The sequence below is a fragment of the Mustelus asterias genome, chromosome 9 (genome assembly GCF_964213995.1).
Source record: "Mustelus asterias chromosome 9, sMusAst1.hap1.1, whole genome shotgun sequence".
Lineage (NCBI taxonomy): Eukaryota > Metazoa > Chordata > Chondrichthyes > Carcharhiniformes > Triakidae > Mustelus > Mustelus asterias.
In genome coordinates this window covers 26,895,916-26,908,157 of record NC_135809.1, presented here as the reverse complement: position 1 = coordinate 26,908,157, position 12,242 = coordinate 26,895,916, and the positions used below count along the sequence as shown (strand labels likewise).

General features: G+C 38.1%; 1 protein-coding gene across 9 annotated transcripts in view; it reads right to left on the bottom strand.

The window, feature by feature from the left end:
- The window catches only part of ankrd26 (ankyrin repeat domain 26), a 135,020-nt gene that overhangs the window by 90,315 nt on the left and 32,463 nt on the right, over window positions 1–12,242 (bottom strand). For 7 of the 9 annotated variants that reach the window (XM_078219858.1, XM_078219849.1, XM_078219856.1 and 4 more), the window contains 5 exons: window positions 7,889–7,925; window positions 6,721–6,790; window positions 4,469–4,529; window positions 4,099–4,355; window positions 679–823 (listed from right to left, as the gene is read on the bottom strand). In XM_078219858.1, coding sequence (XP_078075984.1) covers window positions 679–823; window positions 4,099–4,355; window positions 4,469–4,529; window positions 6,721–6,790; window positions 7,889–7,925 — 570 coding nt within the window. The remainder of the gene's footprint in view (window positions 1–678; window positions 824–4,098; window positions 4,356–4,468; window positions 4,530–6,720; window positions 6,791–7,888; window positions 7,926–12,242) is intronic. The other 2 variants (XM_078219851.1, XM_078219854.1) reach the window with 1 other exon arrangement.

Genomic DNA, 12,242 nt, shown 5'->3' with positions numbered 1-12,242 from the left:
AACATGATTGCTGATCTTTGAATAGTGTAGAGGGATTATATTTATGTCCACTTGAATAGACAGACACGGATTTGGTTTAATGCTCCATTTGAAAAGCAAATCTGACATTGCAGCACTCCCTTAGAACATGCAAAAAAAGTCACCCTAGATAATTCCTCTTGAGCAGAGCTTGAATTCATGACTTTGACTCAGAGGCAAAAGTGCAACTACAGAGGCAAGTTGTCAATTACTTAAAAGGATCAGATCAGCAGTGCATTAGGCACTTGCAACTAACCAGGAGGATTAAGTTAGAAAGACAGCTCAAATGATGCTAGAAGAGAACACTTCTTGTTTCTAGGGAAATGGGTTGAATTCTGGGGCAAATGTCCTTGCAGTAAGAATAAATCGAGCAGGTGAGGCAGGGACAAAGCATAAGGAAATTAAGTATTAATACAAATGGTGAAAGGTCACAACCTGAAACACTAACTCTGTTTCTCTCTCCACAGATGCTGCCAGACCTGTGTGCTTCCAGCATTTTCTCTGTGTTTATCTGAGGGAATTAAGTATCCTGGATATGAAGTTTAGCGATGGAAGAGATAAAAGAATAGCTCTGCCCAAGACACAATTTCAACCGAGTAGTTTTATTATGTCTATGGTCACACTGGTTTATCAATATGCAAAAATACATTTCATAGCTACCTCTTCTATGCTTTTGTTGGGAAGTCTCTTTTGCCTGAGCAGTATATGTGGAAGCTCCATCAAGATTAACAGGTTGCATTGCTAAAGTTCTGGAGTCTGTTGAACACAATTCGACAGGCCACGTCTCCTCTTCCAAAGATCTGTCCTGCACAAGATTAAAGATAAAATAAAAACAATTTCAATCCAATTGAATAATAACCAAATATAATATTTTATATGTTAAAATTACAGATTACAGAAAGCAGTATTCTGACATGATTTAAAAGCAATTATACTAAAAAAGGTTTCAGTAAATATATATTCTGATTCTGGAAAAAAACTTGTTTTTTTACAATTTTTTTGATGTAACCAAATTAAATGCTAGCCATCCATAAAGTTCAACTGGATTCAAAAAACTCCAATTTAACCACGTTTTTAAAAAACGGTAGAGCATGTTAAAGAAAACTAAGAGGTAGATTTTGTCACCTGAGCATAAAATTAGCATTCTGGATTGGCCACCCATTATAGAGAAAACAATTTTTTTTCTACTGAAATTGGTAATTTCTATAACAAATTGACCAAGCCGCAATGCCAATTTTATGCCCAGGCAACAAGATGAAAATTCACTCCGTTATTTCTTTTGCTGTGGTGGTAGTTGTCATTTTACATCATCAACTCTTTAAATTAGCAAACCAAAAGGTTTTTACTCTGGATTTCTGTTTCAACCAATTAAACAGATTACTTAAATTTTAAAATTAAAATAAACTAAGTAATGGTTACCTAAAGGAAGAACATAGATCACCAAAAAACCACAGTAAACTAGCCCCTAACCACTGGCAAGCTGCAACATTGACACTGTCTACACTTCCCGCTGCCTCGGAAAAGTAGCCAGCATACTCAAGGACCTCAGACATACTCTCTTCCACCGTCAGGAAAAAGATACAAAAGTCTGAGATCACAAAACAAATCGACTCAAGAACGGCTTCTTCTCTGCTGCTTTTGAATGGACCTACCATATAGTAAGTTGACCTTTCTCTACACCCTAGCGATGACTGTAACACTACATTCTGCACTCTCTCCTATGTACTCTACGAAGGGTATGCTTTGTTTGTACAGCATGCAAGATACAATACCTTTCACTGTATCCCAATACATGTAACAATAATAAATCAAATCAAAAAGTAACTGCTCTGGATTTAAAAAATAGTTAATCAGTGGCTAAAAACAGGTTGATTAAAACGTAATAATATAAAAGTAACTAATGTAGCATAATGAAAGAAATTTGTCAGGGAAACAAATGGAGCAGCTTTATTTTTTTAATATACTAATTCAAACACTGCTGTTGTACAAGGTTTAAAATCTATTACATTTACACCCTGGTCAGTCACATCAATTAGCCTTTCTGCATGCCTTTGTCAGTTAATCTCCATTATAAAGATTTGGATTTATGGAGCGTTCTCACCATTTTAATACAGGTAACCTGAGAACTCAATTCAACACACTGCTCGAGGAATTTTATTGACAGTACAATTGTGATTTAATTGAGTATTTGGTAATTCGATATCTTCAGCAAAGCCATGGTGATGGTGTCGAATTTCAGTTCCCTTACTGGCATACAAAATGCACGTTTCAGGCACACAGTAAATATCGTGCAGATGGAGATAACTGTACACACAGAGTCCATGCTGGAGTTCTAATGGGCAATTCAGTATCCCATTCTATCCCCCCAGCCCTGCAAATTTACTTCCCTCATCCTTTTGAACTCATTGATCATCTCCAATTCTACCATTCTCCCAGTCAGCGAGTTCTAGGTCATTATCACTTACTGCATAAAAACAAATCTTCGTCACATTTTACATCTCTTACCCATAATTTGAAGTCTGTGCCCCATCGTCCTTGTACTAATCTAAATCTGTGATAATCTTGAACACCTCTATCAAATCTCCTTTCAATCACCTTTGCTCCACAGAGAACAATCCCAGCTTCTCCAACCTAGATAAAAAGGATGGCACGCTGGCACAGTGGTAGGGTGGCACGGTGGCAGTGGTTAATACGTTCTCCCCGTGTCTGCGTGGGCTTCCTCTGGTTACCTCCCATAATCCAAGGATGTCTAGGTTCGGTGGATTGGCTATGCTAAATTGTCCCTTAGTTCTCAAGATGTATAGGTTAGGGGGATTAGCAGGATAATTACATGGGGTTACAGGGATAGGGCCTGGGTAAGATGCTCTTTCGGAGAGTCTGTACAGACTCGATGTGCCAAATGGCCTCCTTCTGCACTGTAGGGATTCTATGAAAATCCTTCCACCCTGGAATGATTCTGGTAATTCTGCACCCTCTGAAGGGACCTCACATCCTTGATGAAGTGTGGTGACCAGAACTGGATTCAATATTCTACTTGTGGCCCAATCGAGTTTTAAAAAGATTCAGCATAACTTCCCTGCTTTTTCACTCAAAGCTTCGATTTTCAAAGCACGAGATCCTACATGCTTTGCTAATTACTCTCCCAAGTGGCCCTGCCACCTTCAAAGATCTATGCACTTGTACAGCCAGGTTGCTTTGTCACTGCACACCTTCAGGCTCCATCAGTCAGTTTGCATATTTGCCAGATATTAAAGACTTTATTGCCTATTTTTAATTTTTCATGGCAATGCAGTCGTTGAAATTACCATCATCACTTTCGCTGCGCCAACAGACAATTCTTTTGGGCGAGTGGCATTGAGGCAAATGATCAACCATGATCTAACTGAAAATTGGAGCAGGCTTGATGGGCTGAATGGCCTACTCCCATTCCTATGTTCCTCACACTTGTTGTATCTCACATCATCACGCTCATTCTTTTAACAATTTTTGAATTGTTTTATCTACTTTGAACAAAATACACTTTTCTTCTATGCAGTGGTATCTCAAAAGTAAGTATTCTTTTTTTTAGAAACATCATCATTTTCATTTCTGGGTATATATATCAGCACAATTCTATCACCAGTGCATCAATCTAGAACCCAACCTTTGATTGTTTGAGATTGAATGGGTTTTGTCATATTTTTCTTCTAGATTACCTTTGATTTCAAAGTTTTAATTTCTTTCAAATTCAATACCCATTTCCTTATTATTCTCAGCATCCTCTTCAATTATGTTGCAATAAATACCTGAGAAGTTCATATTATTGCATTCTTCATCTGAATTAATGCCACTTCACTGATACTATTTTCATACCCCTATTTGTCAATCCTCTTTATCACAGCTTTCTTCTTCATCTTCACCTGAAACACATTCTCAATCATGCTCCTCGTCTTTGTATTATCCCAACTATTGATTGCATGTTGTTTCTGTTGAATATTTGGTGTAACGGTCATCAATTTTACCAACAGATCTCCATTACAGTGCTTAAGATGATAGTCAAACAATTAAAAATGGAACACAATCTATATAATAATCATTTACCTGCTTGTAGCCTTTAAAGGGGGTAGAACTTGACTGAGCTTTTGCAAAGGAACTGGCTGAAGGCACAGCTATTTGAGGAGAAGTGAGTAAAGGTGCCTTAGCCTGGGGTGAAGTTTGGGTTAATGAGCAGCTATTCTCATTAATGTCTTCTTCATCTTGACTATTGCCTTCTGACTCTTCCTCACTATCTACATCTGATTCAGCTGGATGCAAAATGTCCATGTTCTGTACTTTGCCAGAGTTGGCCTTTGCGTTTACTAAGGTAAAACAGAGAAATCCTTTGTTTATAAATGTTGAAACAATGTTATTAACTACACATGAAGTAAAACAATGATCAAATTCATTTTCAATTATTTTCTCAACAACTTACCATTTTCTTTACTTTTCTGTGAAGTACTTAACAACTTAGTCAAGCTAAATTTCTGAGATACCTGTAAAAAACACATTTTCTTACCAACTGGTCTAAAAAGTTAGAAATTTAAGGGGAAGAAATTTGTTTGCATAACACTATCACTCTTAACTCAATTCCCTGAATGCAGGCAGTGCTGTGGGCTTCAACTTGTGCAACGTTCCGCGATTATATTGATGAAGAAAGCCACATAGGGCGCATTAATAGCAGCCCATGACACTATTTGCCCCCAGGGAACCCAGGCTGCTGTCGGGATACCGGGCATTCACATACACAATGTGCAGGTGACTATGGTTTCACATCAGCTGGACAATGATGGAGTAGAATTCCTTCCATTTGTGGTGTAGCTCAAAATTTACATGTAGCCCACAAAGCTACAAGTGTGAAGTTGAAGGCCATTGCACAATTTGTTCTATTTGGAAAGCCAATTGAAGGGTTGCACTGCAACCGGCCTTTACTCAGTCTCATATGCATTTGTAAGAATGAAACATTACAAGCATACACTTCTTAACTCAACCACACCACAATTTCAGTCAGCGTCTTTTTATATATGTTCAAATGAAACTCCAATCAATGCCCTCAATCTGCTTATAATAAACACAAATGATAATGTAACCAAAACAAAGGGGAAGTATACTGTCCTGGCAAAGTTGCATGCTTGTTCTGTCTGAATTTCTGGCAAGAGAATGAAATGTCTTCAGGTTTAATTGAAAACAGAGCCCCAGTGAACTCCGTCACACATCAGAAGACAGCAAATTCTGAGATGTTGCAAATATCAGCCAAGGAGCCTGGCAGAAAATTTCATGGCAAGGTCAGCTTCACAGCCACTTACAATGCTGTTCTCATCCTGTCCGGAAGTTGCAGGTTGGGCTGACAGATTTCAGTGAGTATCTCCTTAGTGAGGCAGAGATGTCACATATACTGTTCCTTGCTGACATTGAGATAGAATTGCTCCCTCAAGACCGTAGGTGGATATGGTCCATGCTGAGAGCCCATCTCTCCCTCTTTATCCTCACGCCCTCACTCTCACAAAACTTGCCTCCTCTGTATCACCTCTGCTCAGTGTCTCTGTCAAGCAGGCCAAGGGGGAATGGAAACTACTGCACCTGCTACCGAGAGCAAGTAAGGTCTGAGCAGGATCTTGGAGGTCAAAGTCGACCAAATATTCACCATTTGCTCTCTATGCAGACTTCAGCAACAAATCACCAAACATTCTACTAACTCAGCAGCAACCAGTAGAAATCAAACAGCCACCACCTTCAAAGTAGCTGCTGATCCTTTTAAATAGTGCTGGTGGAGGGAGTCCCTGCTGCCGCTGAACATATGTTTAGCTATGAAAGTCTAAGAGAGGGCATTGGCTGGAACATTCAGGCCAAAACTGGCACAGTTAGTGACAAATCAAAATGACACATTGAACAACATACAATCCATCTACTATGCATGCTTCAAGAACAAGCACTAGCATTGATGCTAATGACCTTCACAAAATGGCATCTGGTGCAACCTGCACCAAAATGTACACAAGTGATGCAGACATCATTTTGGTGCCAAAACGACATCCATGGAAAATACTGGTGATGCACATCCAAATTTTTGGCATTTATTTTTAAATTCTTTTATAGGCTTTCCTTTCTCTATCTTTAGCCTTCAACAGCTCTACAATTCCCATTTCAAACTCTCCATGTCTCCAACTCTGCCCTTTATGCAAGCCTATCCCCTTTGGCCAATTGCTGGGGGTGTTGTCTTAAACTGTACTCCTTTCTGAAAGAGAAGATCCCCCACAACAGGACAATCCTTCTTACACGTACCGAACAACTTGGCACTTTGCCAACCCTTTGGCACTGTGGATTAGAGGCTTTGCCATTCCATCACTTGTCCCTCAATTTCATTTATTCTGACAGCGTCTCATTTTGCAACATACTGCTTCTGCATAGTCTGCACCACCTTCCCATCTATTTTGAGTTTTAGCTACATTCCTTTAATGGCTGCTGTCAATCTTTGCAGGATTAGCAGTTAAGAGTTTGAATTTTAAAAGTAATTTCAGTGACTCATGATTATAATCAGGAGTCATGTCTTAGTTATGAGCTATTCAAACTTTAAAAAACCCCACAATACAGCATTTACTGCAAACCTAGTTAAAACTATGACAGTGACACCGCAATGCAACATTTACTATAAATAAAATTAAAACTATACAAGTAACAAAACAATACCTTGGAGCTGAATTGAAGTTCCTCATCTTCATTTGAAGATAACCAGGAATCACCAGCACCTTTTGAGGCCCTAAAATTAAAATGTGCAAATACAAGCTTAACAGAGAAAATGAAAACTAGGGTCATAAATAATATACCTAAAAATGTTTAAATGCAACAACAATTGTCAGAAGATAAATATTGCTTGAATATTGCTGAAAAGAGAGACATGTTGCTGAAGCTTTTTGTCTTTTGCACTCAACAGGGCAAATGCAAGAATGCCAAATTTCAAATAATCGCAACAATTTATATTACAGGAGAAAAGGGGTGCTGGTTAGTTGGCGAGTCGACTCTGAATGCCCAAAGTATTGCCATTGAGGAAGCAACAGGGATCTATAGGCTCCCCCTACTTCAGGATATTTCAAAAAAAGGTACAAGACTTGAACATATTCTTTTGGTTTGCAGAGAATGGGTCCCTGCCTATAAATGTATGCTGCTTCTAGCGAGTATAAAATGAGCCATGTTATGAGCTCGACTAATTACCTTAAATTGGATATTAGTGTAGTTATTAACACACTTAGAATTGCTCAGCAAGTGCTGCCCAATCACTGAATCAAATCTAACAGTAGTTTTGGATTTTGCAAGCATGGACTGATTGACTATGGGATGTACCTTGCTTATTATAAACAGCGTGAAGAACACGTTTTATTCAATCAAGCAATTGTTGGGACGGACAATCCACAAACAATTCCGTGAGTTGGCGGCGCTACTGAACAATCCTGAGTGTTGTACTAATAGCTACACTAATAACCAATTTAAATTATTAATCAGTCAAACTCATAACTTGGCTCATTTACGCTTGCTAGAAGCTAACTATGCTCATATGTAGTGACCCATTTTCTGCGAGCAAAATAGATTACTTTCAAGTCTTGCACCTTTTTTTGAATTGTCCAGAAGCATGGGAGCCTATGGCTCCCGTTGCTTTCTCTATGGCATCACCTTGGTCAGAGTTGAATTGCCAGTTAGGTTCCTGTTTCTACTGTAGCATAAATTGTTGCGATTGTTTGAAATTTAGCATTCTTACATTTGTCCTGATGAGTGTATGACAAAAAGCTTTGGCATCATATCTCTTTTTAGCAATATTCAAGTTCTGTGCTATCAAGTGACTATTTGAATAAATATTTCTTACCTGCTGACTGACTCTGTCTGAGATGCATCATCTGCTACTGCAACACAAAGCAAATAACTTACACATTGTTATAAATTTATTTCATGATTCATATGTTTTAGGGGTATAACTTTTAGTTCGGATTGGAATTTTTAAATGCAAGATGAAAATACCTGGTTTCACAAGCTGATAAACAGACCTCAAGTAATTGCAAATCAAAAGGTGGCGTATTAGGGAAGTATTAGAAACTAAACAATGAGCTCTTGTGCTTCTTGGTGGAGGGGGGAAGTCTACAGCTATTTCAAAAAGGGGTTTAAATTATTCATATGGTTTCTCAGAAGGAACATTTGGGAATTGGAGATAGATTAAGTCACTACAGTAACAAAAACAGAAAATGCTGGAAAATCTCAGCAGATCTAACAGCATCTGTGGAGACAACAGAACCAACTTTTTGAGTCTTGATTACCCTTCGTCAGGGCTGTTTCAGGTTCCAGCATCTGCAGCATTTTACTTTTATTTTAGTTTGAGTCACTACCTGGGACAGCCCATGCACGTCATGTTACTGTGGTGATAGATTGCACTACAGTTTTTTTTTGGCTTATGTTTTATCTGTGAGATTTCTTGTTATTTGAATCTGGGTTCAGAACAGTTTGGAGAATGCAAATCTGCCTGAAGCTGTAAATCACCTTGAATCAGTAGTAGAGGTGTATTTCTGATTAGGAGTCACTAAGCAAGAATGCAGCGAGACCCATGCTTGAGTCAGGAAGTCCACAATCGTAAGATGTCAAAAGAAAGTTCAACGGCTCTTTGATTTTGATTTGATTTATTATTGTCACATGTATTACCATACAGTGAAAAGTATTGTTTCTTGCACACTATACAGACAAAGCATACCGTTCATAGAGAAGGAAACTAGAGAGAGCAGAATGTAGCGTTACAGTCATAGCTAAGGTGTAGAGAAAGATCAACTTAATGCAAGGTAGGTCTATTCAAAAGTCTGATGGCTGCAGGGAAGAAGCTGTTCTTGAGTCGATTGGTACGTGACCTCAGACTTTTGTATCTTTTTCCCGACGGAAGAAGGTGGAAGAGAGAATATCCGGGGTGCGTGGGGTCCTTAATTAAGCTGGCTGCTTTTCCGAGGCAGTGGGAAGTGTAAACAGAGTCAATGGATGGGAGGCTGGTTTGCGTGATGGATTGGGCTACATTCACAACCTTTTGTAGTTTTGCAGAGTCAAATGCTAATAGAAAGATCCCAAGAAGTCTCACACCTCGGAGAATAACAGGAATAGTGAGAAGAATCAAGTGGATTCCTGAAAGCTATGGCGCAGCTTAGTTTAGCCCCGGGAGAAGCTAAGGAACTCTCAAGATTCTAAAAAGTATAGAGGGTGGAAATAAAAGTATAACGGAGCACTTGGTTGAGATTTCTGGGTTGAAGTATTTATGAAACAGTGTCAAGTTACTGGTACTTGCTTTGTTTAATTATTGAACAGCGAAAGTTTTTATTTAAAAATATGAAATCTTTTGATGTGATCCTTTCAGTTAATAACCAGGAGTTAAAATTTCTTCTGTTTAAAAAGCTTTTGGTTTCTATCAAGATTGTAACATAGAATTTGTTTCATTAAAATTTAGCTTTGGTTTGGCTTTCTTTATTATTGGACAATAGCCTTATGTTGTGTTTGAAGGATAAACAACATTAAAACAGAGAAATATTAATTTAAGAGTTTTATTCAATGTAGGTTTGTGCAATTTGTGATGTTTCTATAGTCCCACACTAAATGATTCGCACTCAATAATACAAGCCCCGGGAAAGCCTCCCAGAACAAATTTGGATTACATACCAAATATTAGAAAGGTATTAGTAGATATTTCAACTGCTCCAATGCCTAAATATCTACAAGTAAATGAATGTTACTTGTTAGACAAAGGGGGAAAAAAAATTCTCCTCGTGAGAAAGATTCTTCTGAGTTTTACAGCACAGGTCATATCATGATCAGGTGCTCTTTACCACTCCTAAAATGTATACTTTAGTACTTCAACAGTAAAGGCAGCAGACAGCATGCAACATTAAAAACAACAAACATAATAAAACACAAGCCATAAAGGTGAGGGCAACAAAGCTCTGTTCATGGAGGAAGAACTGCATTCAAAAATTCAGACCATTATGAAATACAAAGTTCATACATGCTGTAACAAATGAAAAACTGAGGTAGGGTCCTCTCATATGAATATAATGGTTGGCTTCCAGCAGTCACAATGAAGGACTTGCTACCTTGAACTACAATCGCAATTTCAAACTTTCACTGCTCGGGAGAAGATTGCTGGTAACATATCTGCCACTTATTATAACGTGTTTAATGTTCCCTCCACCCACTTTATCTTTAAGACCTGGCTGGCTGTAGAGATTTGCATTCTAGTTAGTATTCTGTAACTTGATGTTGTGTCTCTGTGCACTGTTGGAGAACAGATTTTCACTCCATCTGACGAAGGGGCAGCGCTCCGAAAGCTTATGGTATTTGCTACCAAATAAACCTGTTGGACTTTAACCTGGTGTTGTGAGACTTCTTACTGTACTTATTATAAACCCTGACCAATTTTATTTTCCAGTGAAATCGACAGCTAACATACTCAAAAGTTTTCTGCTTGACATTAAAATTTACTCCATTTTATTGTAATGGTGTTTTAAAAAAAAACATGAGATCTCCAAGGAGCTTCTCTAGAGGCAATGTCAAGAAAACCTCTTTGCGTATATGCCACGTGGCATACAAGCTCAAAGAAATCTAAGCTAAAATCTGTGGACCAATCAAAATTTTTAGGGATAGTTAAATCCAATGCAACACATGTTCTAATAGCAATCAAGAGAAAAATCTGGCAATATAAAAGTACTTTCCTACACCTACACACCCCGCACTTGAAATCATTTTCGTCATTTTAAGAAATTTGAAGTCTCTTCCTAGATTTCCATTAGCTTCACCTAACTTGTGCATTATGAATGGACTCTCAAAAATACTGATAGTTGCCTTTGAGAAGACAATAGCCCACGTTTCATTTTAGCATATTGGGTCAGCATGCATCCAATTATTCTGAAAATTTTCAAAGTTACAACTGTAAAAACCAAGCACAGTTAAGAAAATATGGAACAGCACTTACACCATTTAGAGAAAAAAAATTGTTTAAATTGTTTTACAACGGAAATCATGTTTTTTTTTCCAGAGGCATACTAGCAAATTAATATACATTATAACTTGAATCCTGATAAATGATAAATATTTTCCAGCCAGCTACCTTTCATAGCTGATTTTCAGAAAAGATGATACAAATGAATTGAACCGGAAGATTGATAGATGTTATTATTTATGTTAATTTCATCACTTGACTGCATATTTAATAAGGTATTCTTAAAAAGTGACTAACTTATGTATGAAATACTTAAAATGTATTATTTAGCAATAGAACATATCAGTTGCAATGTTTTAATACTTTCATTGCTTTTGACAAAAAGATAAACAGAAACGCAAAATAGATAGATCAAAATTTGGGGGAACTCATCTACAGATTTCCGATAGAAAAATTAAACGCCAAAATACCTACGCGGTGAATTTTTTTTGGGGGGGGTGGGGGGAATGTTCAGTTAAAACTGCTCTCAAAAAAAAGGTGTAATCTGTGATATTGAAGAGATAAGTGGTTGATTCAGAATTGCCTTCGAACGTCATGGGGAAGTGATTGGTGGAGAGGGTCATTATCTGGCATTCGTGTGGCACAAGTGTAGCTTTCCACTTGCCAGTCCATGCCTAAATATTATCCAGATCTTGTTGGATGTGGCTAAGACTTCTTTATTATCTATGTTGTGAACGGAACTGAACTCCACGCAATCACTGAACATCCTCGTTTCCAAACTTATGATGGAGGGAGGACCATTGATGAAGCACCTAAAAATGGTTGGAAAGAGAAACTTTTAAAGCAATGGGCTAAGGCCGAGAAGACTGGCTTACAACAATCACAACCATCTTTCTCAGCGTTCAGGATGACTCCAGCTGTCGCCGCTGCAGTTCCCTTGACTTCATTTTTACATAAGCTCTATGATGCCACATTCAATCAAATATGGCCTTAATGTCAAGGGAAGTCACTCTCACTTCACCATTGGAATTCAGTTCCTTTGTCCATGTTTGGACCAAGAGTATAACAAAGTAGGGAAGACTTTGTCGGAAGGATGTCAGCGATGTGAGTGCACTGGAAAAGATTAACCAGAGACCTAACTAGTTCTGGAGCACAAGTCTTTAGCGTAACAGCTGAAATGTTGTCTGAGCTCATGGTATTTACTGTGTCCAGTGAACTCAGCCATTTTTGATACCATATGACTTCTGCGAAGGTGGGGATC